This window comes from Acytostelium subglobosum, assembly GCF_000787575.1.
Source record: "Acytostelium subglobosum LB1 DNA, scaffold: scaffold3, whole genome shotgun sequence".
NCBI lineage: Eukaryota > Evosea > Eumycetozoa > Acytosteliales > Acytosteliaceae > Acytostelium > Acytostelium subglobosum.
In genome coordinates, this window is record NW_012236529.1 from 771,967 (window position 1) to 788,772 (window position 16,806).

The 16,806-nt window shown below is 41.1% G+C and overlaps 8 protein-coding genes across 8 annotated transcripts; 3 read left to right on the top strand and 5 right to left on the bottom strand.

Annotated features, from left to right (window-relative positions):
- Window positions 1-2,162: 2,162 nt before the first annotated feature.
- SAMD00019534_017930 (hypothetical protein) lies at window positions 2,163-3,455 on the top strand (the record flags this gene model as incomplete). The annotated part of the gene is made up of 5 exons (XM_012902384.1): window positions 2,163-2,472; window positions 2,560-2,639; window positions 2,717-2,929; window positions 2,993-3,130; window positions 3,210-3,455. The coding sequence occupies 5 exons, from the start codon at window positions 2,163-2,165 to the stop codon at window positions 3,453-3,455; spliced, it is 987 nt and encodes a 328-aa protein (XP_012757838.1).
- A 186-nt stretch (window positions 3,456-3,641) lies between these two features.
- Window positions 3,642-4,714, bottom strand: SAMD00019534_017940 (hypothetical protein; the record flags this gene model as incomplete). Its single annotated transcript, XM_012902385.1, has 3 exons — window positions 3,642-3,764; window positions 3,840-3,907; window positions 4,015-4,714. The coding sequence occupies 3 exons, from the start codon at window positions 4,712-4,714 to the stop codon at window positions 3,642-3,644; spliced, it is 891 nt and encodes a 296-aa protein (XP_012757839.1).
- Window positions 4,715-5,119: 405 nt separating this feature from the next.
- SAMD00019534_017950 (hypothetical protein) lies at window positions 5,120-5,844 on the top strand (the record flags this gene model as incomplete). Its single annotated transcript, XM_012902386.1, has 2 exons — window positions 5,120-5,684; window positions 5,744-5,844. The coding sequence occupies 2 exons, from the start codon at window positions 5,120-5,122 to the stop codon at window positions 5,842-5,844; spliced, it is 666 nt and encodes a 221-aa protein (XP_012757840.1).
- Window positions 5,845-5,962: 118 nt separating this feature from the next.
- On the bottom strand, window positions 5,963-8,037 carry SAMD00019534_017960 (hypothetical protein; the record flags this gene model as incomplete). The annotated part of the gene is made up of 3 exons (XM_012902387.1): window positions 5,963-7,663; window positions 7,767-7,839; window positions 7,928-8,037. 3 exons carry the CDS (start codon window positions 8,035-8,037, stop codon window positions 5,963-5,965), a joined length of 1,884 nt encoding a protein of 627 aa, XP_012757841.1.
- Window positions 8,038-8,682: 645 nt separating this feature from the next.
- SAMD00019534_017970 (hypothetical protein) lies at window positions 8,683-9,885 on the top strand (the record flags this gene model as incomplete). Its single annotated transcript, XM_012902388.1, has 3 exons — window positions 8,683-8,893; window positions 8,996-9,296; window positions 9,354-9,885. The coding sequence occupies 3 exons, from the start codon at window positions 8,683-8,685 to the stop codon at window positions 9,883-9,885; spliced, it is 1,044 nt and encodes a 347-aa protein (XP_012757842.1).
- A 238-nt stretch (window positions 9,886-10,123) lies between these two features.
- On the bottom strand, window positions 10,124-11,069 carry SAMD00019534_017980 (hypothetical protein; the record flags this gene model as incomplete). Its single annotated transcript, XM_012902389.1, has 3 exons — window positions 10,124-10,221; window positions 10,467-10,815; window positions 10,995-11,069. The coding sequence occupies 3 exons, from the start codon at window positions 11,067-11,069 to the stop codon at window positions 10,124-10,126; spliced, it is 522 nt and encodes a 173-aa protein (XP_012757843.1).
- A 443-nt stretch (window positions 11,070-11,512) lies between these two features.
- SAMD00019534_017990 (hypothetical protein) lies at window positions 11,513-13,081 on the bottom strand (the record flags this gene model as incomplete). The annotated part of the gene is made up of 3 exons (XM_012902390.1): window positions 11,513-12,622; window positions 12,691-12,904; window positions 12,978-13,081. 3 exons carry the CDS (start codon window positions 13,079-13,081, stop codon window positions 11,513-11,515), a joined length of 1,428 nt encoding a protein of 475 aa, XP_012757844.1.
- A 1,560-nt stretch (window positions 13,082-14,641) lies between these two features.
- On the bottom strand, window positions 14,642-16,126 carry SAMD00019534_018000 (hypothetical protein; the record flags this gene model as incomplete). Its single annotated transcript, XM_012902391.1, has 2 exons — window positions 14,642-15,418; window positions 15,503-16,126. The coding sequence occupies 2 exons, from the start codon at window positions 16,124-16,126 to the stop codon at window positions 14,642-14,644; spliced, it is 1,401 nt and encodes a 466-aa protein (XP_012757845.1).
- Window positions 16,127-16,806: the final 680 nt, after the last annotated feature.

Genomic DNA, 16,806 nt, shown 5'->3' on the forward strand with positions numbered 1-16,806 from the left:
AGTTACATGTAGACAAACAAAAGGGCATTCTATAACAAATAGATGTACTCTTACTCTTGAACAGTGTATAATGTTCATATCAAACAAGAGAAGGTGTTCAAGTATATTATCATTTAATTATAATTATAATAATAATAATAATAATAATAATAATAATATTGGTAATAATAATAATATAGATTATAGTGTAAATATGACAAGTGGAAGTAGTAGTAGCGGTAGTAGTGTTGGTGGAAGTGTAAATAGTATAAGTAGTAGTGTTAGTAGTGATAGTAGTATAATAGGATGTGCTGGTGCAGGTCCAGTTACATCCTCAATTGATGGAACATCTGTAAATAAAGTGTTGGAAGGCGCGAGCAAAGTAGTAGAGTTTAGTAGTAAATCACATCAAAGGAAACCGACAATATTAACTAAAGTTGATAAAGTACCATCAACAATCTCATCAACAACATTCGATCTTAATAATTCCAAAGAACAACAACAACAACAAACAGAACAAAAGACAACAAAAGTAGTTAATAGTAGTACTAGTAGTACTTCACTTTATGATTCTTTGGAGAGTCTAAGTCTATTCCCGTATCATCATACCAACAATTTGTTGAATGGTATGAATTCCCAATCGTCCAAGTCGAGCAATGGTTCATCTGGAAAGAGAAACAACTTCAAATCACTGAAATCAAGTATCATCAAGTTACTGCCTCCATTGTTCCACAAGAAGAAGGTTGTCGACACCCTGTTACATGACTTTGTAAAGTTGATGGATACTCATCTTGACTTCTTCAAGAGATCCCCCGAGTTTGACAAGTATGTCCTATCCCTGGCCCTCATCTTCCTGAAACGAGCATTCCCCGACAACGTCATCACATCAGACATATTCTTTTATTCCATATATCTTGCTTGGGTAAGTCTCATTCATTCATTCATTTATTATAATCTATCGTATCATACAATCAATCATTATCTGAGAACTGGGAATATTAACATCACTATTTAGGAAACTGAGGAAGATAGTACTGTTGGTCAAGAGAGTATAATACATTATGTTATTGGTAGTTATCCAAAGAATAGAGATAAGAATCTGAGAAAGAAGGAGATATTGGATTGGAGGAAAAGACTTAGACAATTCCATAATGGTAAAGATATACTTTGGAAGATATTGGACTATCGTACATATGCCGAGTTCAGTCAGATTCAGAACGTATCCAAACAATTCCCAAATCAACATGAGATACTGAAACGAGAGAGAATTGCTCAATCACATGGTTCAAAATATTTCTAATTGTGTCCGATAACAATTAAATATTATAATTATTATTTATATATATATATTATTACTTTGCAACGTCGTAACAATAATATTGAGGTAGTGGGTATTACTGATCACAACTTTGCCAGGGACTTTTCATTATCAATCACTTTCGTTTCGATGTGCCGAAGGGTGGTGAGATAGGGGTCGATTCAGAGAATCAAAGCACAAGCAACACACACTTACAACCATGTTACTCCCTCAATCACTCAATTACTCTCACTCACTGCTCCTACTTATACAAATACTTTACATGTAATACTATACTTATATTACTTTAAACAACATGAATGATATACCTTTCAATCAAGTAAAGGTACATCATAACTTTAAGTCTAATCACGAACATTACAAACCTCAAGTGTTCCAGTATCCAACTCCCTTATGTCTTCCAAACAATCGTGATCGACATATTGTTGACAGCAGCAGCAGCAGCAACAGTAATGAGGGATCCGATTCAGAAGTGGATACAGATGAGGCAGCAGCTATGAACTCATCTTTACATAATCATTCATCGACAACGACCACAACAACAGGACCGTCCCATTCTCATTCTCTATTATCAAATCAAGACTATGCCTATTATAATGCAACCAATGACTACTACAGTGACGAAGACGATGACGAACTTATTGATCAAAAGGTCGACCAATTCGTATCATTGATCGCTCATCAAACGGCGGAGAAAGCATCATATGACCAATATGGCTTTGTCATCGATCCTGAACTTGTCCCGACGTACACATCTTACAAACAACAATTCCAAAGTCTGGAGGAACAACGTCATGCAGTGTGGCTCGACTACATCGAGGAGAATCCAAACATATTCCAAACATTGTCCACAACTCAATCACCAATGGCATCGATCAACACAACCTATCGACTAAAGTCACCTCCTGAGCCACTCAAGGAGATGATCCGTCGGGGTGTTCCAGCAGAGTTTCGCTCCACAGTCTGGATGCGATGTAGTGGAGCCTATCTCAGACTGGCAAGCAATCCCGATGAATACTACACCATACTAAAAGTGTACAATGGCAAGAGTTCTGTGGCCACCAAACAGATCAAGATGGACATCAGACGTACATTTCCCGAGCACAAGTACCTCAACTCACCAAAGTACATGGAACAATTATCCAACGTCTTGACAGCATATTCATGGAGGAATCGTATGTTGTTGTTGTTGTTGTCACATCTAAGACTACTCCTTGAAGTAAATCCTAACCAACCTTGTCATCACCTTGGAAACATTATAGCCACTGTTGGCTATTGCCAAAGTATGAACTTCCTCGCTGGATACCTCTTGATACACATGAGTGAACATGAAGCCTATTGGGTATGCTTCACATACACATCCCTCTTCAATCACTACATCCAACAACACTAACCATTCATTCATTACTACATTCATAGACCTTGGTATCAATTGTTGAAGACATCCTACCACAAGAGTACTTCACAACTACTATGATCGATCTATCTGTGGATGTCCGCTTTGTATTTCCAGACCTGATGGCAAAGAAGTTGCCAAGACTCAACAAACACTTTACCAAGAATGGACTATCACTACCATTGCTAATGACTCAATGGTTCCTTTGTATATTTGCAACAACTACACCAACAGAGGTATGTCCCTTCAGGTGATTGATTAGGTAATGACGGTCATCTAACATCCAATCAACCAATCAGACAACTTTTAGAATATGGGATGTATTCTTTAGTGAAGGATCAAAGGTCTTGTTCAGGTTTGCCCTGGCAATGCTAAAGATCAACGAAGAAGAGCTAATGTCCTGTCAAGACTACAACGACTTGTATAGTTTAATTAAGGTATGGTTGTTTGTTGGAAGAAAGGACTGCCAATACTGGCAGTAGAAGCAAGGACTAACTCTATTGGATGTAACAACAGAAAATACCATCAAAGATGTATGACGCAGATCATTTGATGGAGGTTGCTTTCCAGAAGCTTGGATCAATGCCAATGAAGACTATAGATCAGAAGCGAACTGATTGTAGAGTGATTGCAATGGATGAGTATGTCAAACATCAATCAGCAAGGAATGGCCTCAAGCGACAATCCCAACACATAACCAAGTCCGAGCTCAAGTCTGGGACCAAGCGATGGTCAAGTCAATTGATCTTCAAGGAGGTATAGAAAGTGTAATAGGTATAGGTAGTACCTAAGTACAATATCCAATCCTCATCTCGGACAAGCAAGCATTTGTGTTCAATATATAACATAATAATATATTTAATGTACATAACTATCAATCAATCAATCTATTGTATGTGCTGTGCCATGAATGTTATCATGATCCAGACATACAAGATGGTACCATGGTTACTTGAATCCCTTACGGAGGCTTATATAGGACTGCTTGATATTGTCTGGGAACTTTTGGATTGATGCATATATGTTGGCATTGCAATATCTAAGCTGGCTTTTTGGATCAGTGTATGGTGCCTAATGATTGATTGATTGATTGACTGTCAGTATCGCTTGGCCTTCATTGATGTCAAGTCATCCAACACAACTTACAACTAATCCAGTGATATCACAGTACTTTTTCGGAGGAACCAAAGAGGGCGCCACTTGAATATTAGTGTCTATGATTGGATTGATTTGATTGAATGAGTGTTTCCATTGTTGTGTTAGTCAATGTCAATGGTGCCACCAGCGTGATGATCAATCAATCAATGAATGAGAAGCCTACATGTTGGAAAGTTCGCTGGAAGTGCACCATAGTTCTCGCCCTGTAGTATCTGTTTGACAGACTTCCAGGTTTGTTTTCGCTTGGGATCGCTTGTGCCAACGTATGATGGGTTCTTGAATGGATGAACAAGGCTTTGTATGACGATAGGTGATGAGACTGATGGCGATGATACAGCCGCTGCTGCCTTCTTTTGTGCCGCTGCCGCCGCTGCACCTCTTAGTTGTTTCTTTGGTGGAACACTCTTCTTTGGCACTTTACTGCTGCTGATACTACTGGTTGTTGGTTTCTTTGAGCTTGGTGTATCATCATCATCATTCACTACATCTATTTCATCATCAACTCCATCGGCATCATTGTCTTCGACTATATCATCACCACTTCCGTCTGATGATGATGATGATCCTGATGGCTCCTTTGAAGTTGTTTTCTTATTATTCTTCGTAGTTGATGCTGTAGACTTGATTGGTTTTGCCTTTGACAATGACAATCTTGACTTCTTCACTGGTGGAACATCCTCTTCTTCAGACGCCTCCTCTACAGTACCACCACGATCATCATTATCGGATGCCTCATCACTTATATCTGAATCTGAATAGACTTGTTTAGTCTTCTTCTTTGCTGCTGATGATCCAACAGGATTCTTCACCACCCTTGTAACTTCATCATCCTCTGAATCTGAAAGTACAACCTTTCTAGTCATCTAAATATATTATCTCTATTACTCAAGTTAGTCGTATGCAAGTGAATAATGTTGTTTCATTTCAATCAATCAAGTTCACCAAAAATGGAGAAATGAGGGGATTTGACTGAAAACGAACGATTTCAAAAGAACATTCAAACTACTACAGATAAACAACAACAGATAATGAAGAAGAGAGAGAGAGAAAAGACACCAGCAGAGTTTGTCGAAAGACGATATACTAAATCAAAAATAGACTATGATTGTATGTTATGGAGCAACATACTTGAATGATTGATTGAGAGGACATTGGACCAATCTCTAACAAGAAGACTTACCTTCAAAGACTTGGACAAGAATATCAATCTTTATAATATATATAATCAACCATATGGACAGTACAACATAAACAATCCCTCCTTGACTATGCTCAAAGAGATAGAGAGAGCTGCAACATTCAAACTAGCACATGGACTTCTAAAGAAGAAACCTAAACCTAATGTTGTTGTAGATGTTGATACCGAAACAAAGGATAAAGTCAATGGAAATGGCGATGGCAATGACAAGGACAAGGACAATAATGGAGAAGATAGTGATGAAGAAGAAGATGGAGAGGAATATGATGTGGATGAGGATGAATTAAATGAAGAAGATGAAGACGAAGATGAGGAAGAAGATGTGGAATTTGTCTTTGATGAGCTGGAAGGAATGAAGAGAGAAAAGATAAACGATTTGGACAAGGACGATATTAAAGTTGACGACGACTACCAAGAAGTGGATGAAGATGAAGAGGAGGCTGAAGATGAAGTAGCTGCTGAGGATCAAGTTGGCGAAGATGGCCAAGATGATGATGTGGACAGCGACACTGTCGTGCTCAAAAAAGTTGAGAAACAGACATTGTACACAAGGTATCCTCTTAGCCAAGTCAACTATAATACAAGGCCATTCAGTAGACCTGGAAGGTGTGGCCCAGAGATATTACTGGCAATTGGTAAGAGATACAATGATGATTGATGTCCTATTCACTGACTAACTCTTTACTCATAATAGGTGTACTGATGCAGCAACACCTAATTAATATTGTAAAGGATGTTGGAAATGGTAACATGCCTGGAAAGAAAGGCAAAGGAAAGAGGAGCAAGAGCAGTTGACAGATGTCCAGAAGGGTCCTATTTATTCTACTTTACAATGGTTGACTTAACCAGACGACTGACTACTAAACCAGACAGAGTGTACATATATTATTATAACGTGACAACCTGACCTCTATTATATCAATGAAGAGTAGTTAGGGTTACTCTTGTTGTTTGACTGCTGTTGCTGTTGTTGAGGAGCATTGAACACCTGTGGAGTGGGTACATATGGCTGGTATTGACCACCCTGCTGCTGTTGTGGCTGCTGTTGATATGGATATGGTTGAACCTGGAAAGGTGCACTAGGCTGTTGGTAAGCCATTCCTCCAAATGGATTAAAGTTATTGTTCTGATTGTTCTGATTGTTCTGACCTCCATTCATCATTCCCATGCCTCCATAAGGTGCTCCACCCATGCCGCCACCCATTCCGCCGCCCATGCCGCCACCCATGCCACCACCCATGCCGCCACCATATGGGTTGTTGTTGCCACCCATCATGGTTGGACCAACACCACCGCCATTGGGAACAGTAACATTGTAGTTTGAATATGATGGGCTGAAGGGATTGGATCCATTTGACATGCCAACACCGTTGAGGTTAGGGTTAACGCTGTTGTTGCTAAAGGGTGGAGGCATTGGTGCCGATGGCTTGGATTGGATTGCGGGTGGTGGCAGGGGAGAGGACTTGGCCAATGTTGGCTGTTGTGACACAACCATCTGTCCACTATTGTATGATGGTTGTTGAGCGAATGGATTGGACAATACATTGGGGTTTGTTGGCTGCTGCATTGGTGCTTGCATCTGTGGCTGTTGTTGTTGTTGGTTTCTGTTGGCCAAGTATAGATCAAACTCGTCGAATGATTGTGGCTTAGGTTGTTGTTGCTGCTGCTGTTGTGGCTGCTGTTGGGGCGCGAATGGATTGTACCCTTGTTGCATCGCTGGTTGATTGTATCCATTGACTGCTGGGTTGTTGCCCATGAATGGATTGGCATACTGCTGTGGCTGCTGTTGCTGCTGCTGCATCTGTTGTGGCTGTTGATATTGAACAATGGCCGTCGGTTGGAATGAGAAATCAATTTGATTCAACTCATTGTTGTTGACCTGTTTGGGTGGCAATGGAATTGGCCTGTATCCATTGTCTACAAATTGCTTTCGTTTGGCGCAGGCCGAGTCGTAGTCTGAGAATGCTCGGACCAGCTCATCATTGAGCAGGAGAAGTTGCTCCAACTCGCGCTCCGACGCCCTGCCCGTCTCTATCAAACTTGTGACCTTCTTCTGGTTCTCAGACAGCACTGCCTTAAGTTCCTGTAGCAGAGAGTTCTGCGCGGGGTCCTCCTCCTCGGTGTTGAGGAATGATATCATCTCTTGGAACACTGATAGACTGCCCTTGATCGATGATATGTCCTGCTGCACAGCCGAATTGGAGCTGGCCTGTGATGGTGCAGGCCTAGATGGGGGGCCAGCCATTTGTGCAGATGCGGCCGCCGCGGGATAGACGTGGGGTGGCAGTGGCACCTGTACCGTCTGCGAAGAGTATGTGACCGATGGCAATGGTTGCCTCCTCTCCCTGTTAAAGTTGAGCACTGGTGCATCTGAACGTTGTGGCGGGAACTTGTAGCCCGATCGCTTTACGAATGCGTAGGATTCGTGGAAACCTGCTATATCGGAGCGTGTCTCGAATGCCCTGCCCCACGTCTCAACCAACTCCAATGCCTTATCCTTCACATTCTCCTTTGTCTTTCTATTCATAATAATCTTGACCAACTCTGTCTGGAATGTCCTCTCGCCAAAGAATATATGAGTACATTCACAATTCTTAACCAATGCCTCAGATACCTGTTTCATTCAAATTGATTGATTGATTGATTGATTGATCAGTCATTCATTCATTCGTTCGCTTGTGTCACAACACATCATCAGCAGTCTCATCTGATCATACCTCCAAGGCTAACATAACAACTCTTGTCTTCTCTTTAAACCTCTTCACTATTGCTCTAACAACTCCTCTCGCACTATATGTTGATTGATTGATTGGTTGATTGAATGATAGAGTTAGTTAGAGTCAAATCAAGTTGGGTTTATGGGATTGAATTGACATACTGTATTGAATCACTGTTGAGTATATCACAAAGGTTCATCGTTGTTGTCCAATCCATGGACACGAGATGCTCCGATGTGGCTCTATCCACAAGATCAACATAAGAAACCATGGTTGATTGAATAATGTATATGTATAATTATCTTTCTATTTATATATATAAATGTTAGTAGGAATGATGATGATGCTGTATTGTTGTGATTTGGAACTTGTGTCAAACGAGGAGGAAAGAGAATGGAATGATAGATGTCAACTCAGTTCATTCATTTCAGTTCCGTTGAGTCAGAAACAACCAGAACACACAAACTTGATGATGAACACACAACACCTGAACAAACCCCCCATCAAACGCTAAATTGTAAATTTAGAGCTGTTCACCCAATCACCTCTCTCTCCATCTACCAGGGAGACAAAGAGATTGGTGTCTCATCTCATATAATTGTTGATCATATCTTGGACTTTCAAGAGTTGCATACCCCTACAACTAAATAACTAACGTTTGAAAGAGATATATAATTACTTTAGTAATTATATGATCACCATGAATGAATGATTGATTTAATGAATGAATCATTATCACAAGCAACGTGTTGCCTCAGCCCAGTTCACCACTCAACTCACGGGTGGTGAGTCATTCGAATGCATTCATTATGCCATTCACTCAATGTTTGGGATGATGGTCCATCACAAGTGTTTATAAGTACTTGTTAATTGTTGTTGAATGTTGTAGTTGTATAAGATAAAGTAGTAGTTAGTAATGAGTAGTAGTAATACACAGGCAACTGGAATCAGAAATGACTTGTCAGATGGAGGCAATAGGATGGCCAATTACATTAGGTCACTACCATTGGCCACAAGATTCTACTTCTTCTTATGTGTAGGTGTCTTTATATTTGAATGCTTCAATCAAGTCACTATAATGGGTACATGCTTCCTACCAAGTTCACTCTTTACACATTATAACAAGTGTATGTAATGTCATCATTCAATCAATCAATCAATCAATCAATCAATCAATCAATCAATGATCTGAACTTACATGACATACCCTTTGAACAACATACATCTAGTATATACATTGATAACATCAGCATTCGTACACACTGATGCATTTCATCTATTATTCAACATGTTGTCATTCTTGTCATTGGCCACCGCACTAGAGTCCAAACGATTTGGATCATTGTTATTCTTCTATCTCATACTATTGTTCAGTCTACTCGTCAGTATTATGCTCTATGCCGTTACATTCCTGATATCATACCCTCCATTGAACAATCCAAGTTCAATGAACTCATGTGTCGTCGGTCTCTCTGGCGTCATCTTTGCCCTCCTCCAGATCCTATGCTTTGGTAATGCTCACAGCACAAGGTATGTTATGTTTGATTGATCGACTGATTGATCGAGTTAACATCCAATCCATTATAGTCTGTTTGGATTCTTGAAGATGCCATTGAAGTTGTACCCTTGGTTCTCATTGTTATTGACATCGTTTGTATTGCAGAATGTGTCATTCTCTGGACATCTAAGCGGTATCTTTGTTGGAACATTATATGAGTATGGTATATTGGATGTTCTGATACCATCACATGCATTCCTGGTCAAAGTGGAACTGTCACCATCATTTGGATCAATACTGAGTACAGTTGGATATATTACCAATCCTCAATATGGCACTACATCATCATTCCACAACACAACAACTACCAATGTATCAGTGTCCACCATCACATCATGGTATCAGAGAGCTAGAGATAGAGTCTTTGGTAGTGGCGGCAATGTAGGTGGCAGTGCAGACAACTCATCAAGGTTCACTGGTCTTGGACAAGGTAGAGTGCTTGGTAGCACATCGCCTGGCGTTATAACGCCCAACATGTCTAGCGAGCCTACACCACCAATAGTTTCTCCCATGGTTGGACAACTATCCAACCATTCTCCACATTCTCCGCAGACATTGTAGTAATACTATATTAATATGGACGACAATAATAAACCTGTTTGGTGTCCATCCAATCATATCTATGTATATATTTACTTGTGTTGGCTCACTCGCTCGAGAAGCCAACAACGACAACGATGATATCACCTTGATGATTGATTTAGACTTTGGGGCTTTATTATAGATCGAGCGACATTGAAGACAAGCACTGCAGAATGATAGGATGACACATGTTGCAATGGAGCAGCTATGCAAGCATTTATTGCTTGGTGACTGGTCTCTTCTTGTGGTGGTGGTCTCCTCCACGACCGCGACCAGCGTGGTGTGGCTTTCTTGAGGATGACTCGACGGTGACCTCTGTATTATATTGAATTGAAAGGGAAGGATTGAATGAATGTATGTTAGGATCATCATCCGTATCAATATGGCTGTCTGTCTATGTTGTTGTTGCTGGCTGGCTGTTCGCAATGTTGATCGCCCATCATCGCTCTCATGATCAAATGTCGCTACCCTGTTGAATGTTGCTGCTTCTACTCATCTCGTCATTGATATCTTCCTCTTCCCTGTTGAATGTTGATATATGAGTGATGATTGATACATACGGGGCAAGGATGGGAAGTTGCCAAGGGTGGCCTTGAGCATCTCGTCGGTGTCCTTATCGATGTAGATCTTCTCAGTCTTGACAGCAGAGGTGGTTGGGACGTAGTTGTCACGTCTCTCTCTCTCCTCCTCTTGCAGCTTGTAGGAGATACCACGGACTGGGCCACGCTCAATACGTCTCATCAAGTGAGTGACGAAACCAGCGATCTTGTTTCTCAATCTCTTGGAGGCGATGGTAGCAACCTCGTCACAAGTACGCTTGTTGGTATCGAAGTCATTGGTGAGCTTTGGGTAGTACTTCTCAATGAGGAGCTTTGAGGCTCTCTTGACTGTCTTGGTTCTGACGCGACCCTATATTGTTGTTCCAATTAGATTGATCGATATATTGGTTGATTGTCATTCATTCGTTCGTTCATGTCAATGTTGATTGAGTATCGCATGTCCAATTGTAAGGATGATTGATGATAGAGGATGATGAGGTTAGAGGAGTCCTGTGATTGGATTGGATTGGATGGATGGATGGATGATACCAACCATTGTATGATATGTCTGTATCTATGAAAAGGAAAGAGGAAGAAGCAATCAAACTTGTGAGGCGAGCTCATAACAAGGTGAGTGAGCATCCCCACTTCGTGTGTTTGTGAAAACAATAACAAAATTAAAAATAAATAAAAACAAAGCAAAATCATTTGATCGTTTCGAACTTCTGGATTGGTGTTTAACTTTGTGGATGTATCTAAACTTCATTAACATGTTTGTCCATCAGTATCAAAAAGTGATAAAGGTGAGGTAGAGTCAGCATATGTGATGAAGTCTGGAATGATTCCATTGATCAATCACCCAACCAATCAATCAATCAATCAAAAAAAAATGAGCCAAGTGATGGATGGTAGTAGTAATAGCAAGATAGAATCTGTGTTTTATTTGTATATATACAGGAATGTAATGTTATAAAGGTATTAATAATAAGTTAACGGCGGTTTGATTGATTGATTGATTGAACTAATGAATGAATGATGAAGATGATCAAGTCAAGTCAAGTTTAGACTTAGACCTGTCTGGTGACCGATACACTAGCATCGATGTTGGTAACTTCTTCACTGCTGTTGCTTGATTTGGCCATCTCAATATCCATCTTCTTTGGCTGGTTCATCTTCTCATCCAGTGGGATAATGAAGAATAGTGCCAGAATGAACCAGAATGTGGCGAATCCAAACACGGTGGCGTACGAGTTGCTCAGACCATACTTTGGAATCATATACTTCAGAATGTTTGAAGTGATGAATGGTGCCACAATCATTGGGCCATTGAATGATATGTGCCATATTCCCATGTCCTTGCCAATCGAGTTGTAGGGCAACACACGGAGCGCCAGAGCCCAGTCCACGCATTGGTAGCATCCGTAGCCAACACCAAAGAAGGCCAGGATCACCAACATACCGGCATATGATGGATGGTAACTGATTACAATCAGTAGTGCGATGGCCAGAGCTTGGATGATGGATGCGACGTACACCATGTACTTGGTGATGCTGTAGCGGTCAGAGATATAGCCTCCAATGATTGATGATGGTACAGAGAAGGCGATGATCGTGGCGAGGATCACAGAGGATGCGATCAACTTTTGGTATCCAACAACGGTCCATGTGAAGTAGTAGAGGAATCCAATGACCATGTAGCAGCCCATGGTGTTCATGAACCTGGTGATGATCACCCAGTAGAAGTTGTAGTAGGTGGCCGATGGCAGGTAGAATGACCAGGCGAAGCCCTTGATGGTGCCATCGAAGGAGGTCTCATCACACTTGTCCTCCCACATGAAGACCAGAGCGATGATGGCAGAGAATCCAAGCATGGCAATCATGAATCCGTAGACGTTGGTGTATGTTGTAGTGTTGGTGTCACCGCCCGGCACAAGGGATCCAGCGACGAGGGCACCAGTGAGTGTGCCACATGCCCACATCACACCCAACCATCCACTGGCAATACCTGCTTGGTCCATTCTGCAAACATCTGGGATGATACCAGAGTAGGCACCTGCTGCAATACCTTGGCCAAAGTAGAAGCCAACCTCCAACAATATGAATCCGGCAACGCTCGAGTTTGTTCCGTCCAGTCTAGACATGGCGGCCAAGAAAACAATCATAATGATAGTACCAGGCTGGATATATGATTGAAATGTTAGTATGATTGATTGATTGATTGGATGAATGAATGATGGACACATACTAAGATATATGGTCTTCTCTTTCCAAATCTGGTCTTGGTGTGATCACTCATGTATCCAGTGATGACTAGCATTAGGACGTTGAGGAATACTCCTGCAATTGGGATGACACCATTCAAATACTCCATATCAGTTGTTCCAAAACATGAAACAATCTGATATGGCCAAACAATGTTGGCTGTTGCGCCAGACACTACACTGGTACCAAACATCCACCTATTTAAAATTGATTGATTGATTGAATGTTAATATTTTGGAAACATAATTATTATTAATATTCTTAACATACATTGATATCTTTAAATAGAATAGTTGTTCCTTTAAGATTTGTCCGATGGATTTTGGAGTATCACTCCTTGTGGAACATTCTGTGCTCACTTCTGATGCCGACATTGTTGATTTATATTATAATATATATATAGGATTGAAGTTAAATAAATAATAGTAATAATAAAGATTATGATGAAGAAGTTATTAGAGTAGTTAGAGGCCTCTTTAACTGAATGCGACAAATCTATTCAGTTTGGAAGTAAGAATGAATGATTGAGAGAATGGAATTGATGGATAGAGAGAGTGTGGTAATGATGGATATGGACAAAGCCTTATCTCTAACTTTCAATCAATCAATGGATTATAAAGGTAGGGTCCAACGTGTTGTTGATGAGTTTAAACTCTAGTGTGGTGGTCTCACAGTCACGTGTCGGATCAGAGATTTAAATGATCAAACGACGTTCAGTGTGTTGGTGTGTGGTAAGATGGAAGGTGAGTTGATGATCGATCGGCAATCACAAGTGGTAAGACTTTGTGTTATTATATATATTAATATTATTATTATCTGTTTGTTTGTTATTATGTTGTTCTGGATTGGATTTATAAGCTTAACTAAGCATGCTTAGTTTATATTTTAGAAGGATGACCATGAGCTCAGCCAGCCAGCCAGCCAATGGCAATTATGTCCTACCTCTTGGGAAGACCTAAGGGTAGTTGGCACACGGAGTGTGTCATTTATAACACATTCATATATTTCGTAGGGACATGACCATCTCCATCAACATCAGCATCTGAGTAGTTGATTGATTTGTGGAGATTGTGGCTCCCAACTATAGCTAATTATATCAAGGTCGAGTAGAACTTGGAGAACTTTGTTCAAGCCTCCACCTCAAATCAATCACTTTAACTCTCAGTCGACAATGACTTTGACTCGGCCAACGTGATCGACATGTGATCAAATATGGTTAGGTTAACAAAAATAGACTCTGTTGTTGTTGTGTGTTGCCTTAGCCAACCAATGGTTGATCTGCCCATAAATCCTGATTTCGTCGTTTCATAATAACCCATCATATGATTGATTGTTTGATTGAATGAGTGTGTGTGTTGACCCCAACAATCAATCAAACAAGAAAGGAGCCTGAGCCTAGCCCCGGCCCATTCATTGTGCGATGTGTTAAAAATGGTTGGATGGAGTAGTGTGCGTCGCTCATTCAAGGACGTCTTTGGAGAATGAAGTAAACACACTTGACTGACGATTGGACTTCCGAACGGACATACGAACGCGTTGGTGATTGGGTAACATTACACTCTTTTGTTTTGTTTTGAACTGTTTATTGTGATTGGTAAGTCCATACCAACTGATGGAACAAGTAAACGGATGCAGCAGCTGCCGTCAGACCAGAGAGAGGGCATCCACGATGCGGATGGACCATCATCTTGTAGGGGGTTGGATCATGGGTGGAGCATTGTTGGTCATAGTTATAATAGCGTAAGAGAGAGAAGGGTAGTAGTAGGTGTATCGATCGAAAAAGGAGGCGTCATCAAGGGTTGAATGGTAGTAATAGTAGTAGTAGTTGTAGCTAGGTGGATGGATGGTAGTGATGGTAGTAGTTGATATGTCATCGTAGTCGTTGATGTGTGATTGATGGACGGGAACAAACAAACAAATGGTTGCTTGCTTGCTTATTTAGTGAGCACGGACTCGGCAACATAAGTGAAACCTTCGAAACTGTTCTCCTTGTTGACGGCGTCGCTGAGAGTGGAACCCTCGACAATGCTGTCCATTGGCTTCTCCTGAGTGAACAGTGGATCGATCTGACTGATGTCGTTGCCGGACTTTACCTTGGGCTTGAAGTGCACCTCTATCTCCTTCCTGTCCAGCTTGTCCCAGTCGATGCTCTTGAACCATGGGTGATTCTTGACGTCGTTGCCGCTCTTTGATCCCAGACGACGGTCGACCTCACGCGTCAGCAGACCCTCGAGCAGCGAGCGCGCCTCGGGCGAGATGTAGCTGGGGATCTTGAGCTCGCCGTTGAGGATCTTCTGGTACATCATCGAGACGTTCTGCGAGTAGAAGGGGGGCAGGCCTGTGAGCATCTCATAGAGCAGCGTTCCCAAGCTCCACCAGTCGACTGCGCAGCCGTGACCGTGGCCGTTCAGCACCTCGGGCGCAAGGTACTCGGGCGTGCCACAGAATGTGAACGTTCCATCGGTGGTTTCGATCTTCTTGGACAGGCCAAAGTCTGTTATACAAATGTGTCCCTCAGAGTCCAACAGGATGTTCTCTGGCTTGAGGTCACGATACACAATGTCCTGCTGATGCAGATGTGCCAGTGCCGACACGATCTCTGCCGCATACAGCTTGACGCGTGGCTCAGAGAACCTACCCTCCCTCTTCAAATGGAAGAACAGTTCTCCACCATTAACAAAGTCGAGGACCATATATAGTTTGTCGCGAGTCTAAACATACATGTGATGATCACATTCGTGTTAGTTGAGTACTGATTGATCGTGCGATTGAGTGCATGCTCGATGGACACTTACTTGGAAAGCAAAGTGAAGGTTAACAATGAATGGATGTGCAATGCCTTGAAGGATGGTCTTCTCGGACTTGGTGTGATTGACTTGCTTGCGAGCGATGATGGCCTCCTTCCTCAGCACCTTCATGGCGTATATCTTGTTGTCGTCCTTCTTTCTCACTTGCATCACCTTGCCAAAGCTTCCCTTGCCAATGACCGTGAGCAGCTCAAAGTCGTCCTTGGTGACGGACTGCTTGTTCTTGGAGAAGATGATCTCCTCGGGACCCTCATCGTCATCGCCAACCTCTTGTGTCGCGCCATTATCCTTTGCTTGCTCGCCCTGTTGTTGTTGTGGTGTTTGCTGCTGTTGTTGCTGCTGTTGTTGTGATATCTGGTTCTGGGATTGCTTTGAGGTGAGGTTCTTGTCTGCCTGCTGGGTAGATGGCTGCTCTGCGTTGTGTGTGGCGGCTGCTGGAGTCGTGTCTGTCGCCCTCATATCGCCGGCAGTTGAAGCATTGCTTGCCTCTGTCGAACCCTTTACATTTTTATCGTTTCTCTTCTTTGTTGTCTTGCTTGGCTTCTTTGATCCTCCAGCCGCCGATGCTGCATTGTTGCCATCTCTCTTAATTTTGCTTTGTCCCTTTCCCATTGTTATTATGTATTAAATTGATATTGTTACAAATGATAAATGAATGATTGATCAATCACTAAATATATAAATATATATTAATATTAATTATAATTATAATATAAATGGGTATCTACAAATACAATATATTGTTAATGATTGATTGATTGCTTGATTGAATGAATGAATGAGGTGAGTGATGTAAACGCTACTTTGAAATAAAGTATAAATATATATATATATATATATTGTTGTTGTTGTTGTTGTTGTTGTTGTTGTTGTATACAGATAATATAATAAGTGATTGGGATTAATGAATGAATGATTGAATGATATTGTGAATAAGGAGGATGATTGGCACGTGTGTGTTTGAATGAATGAATGGTGTTGGGTGGCGCTGTGTGTGTTTGGAGATTGTTCGTTGTGATTGTTTTCTTGGCTTGTTTGCCTCCTCTTGTGACACAACTATTTTTTTGATCTGTTTTTAGTTTTGAAAAACCGTTGGTCTTTGGTTCGATCGAAGTTTGATTCAACCCGAACTACCTGATATTTTTACTTAATTAATTCTAATATTGATTAATTTATATGATATGATAATAATTATTATTAACAAACTCTTGTTGTTGTAATACTATCTATATAATATTATTACTTTGTTTAAAGAATATAGTGGAGTGGAGTGATTGATTGAGTGAAGTGGA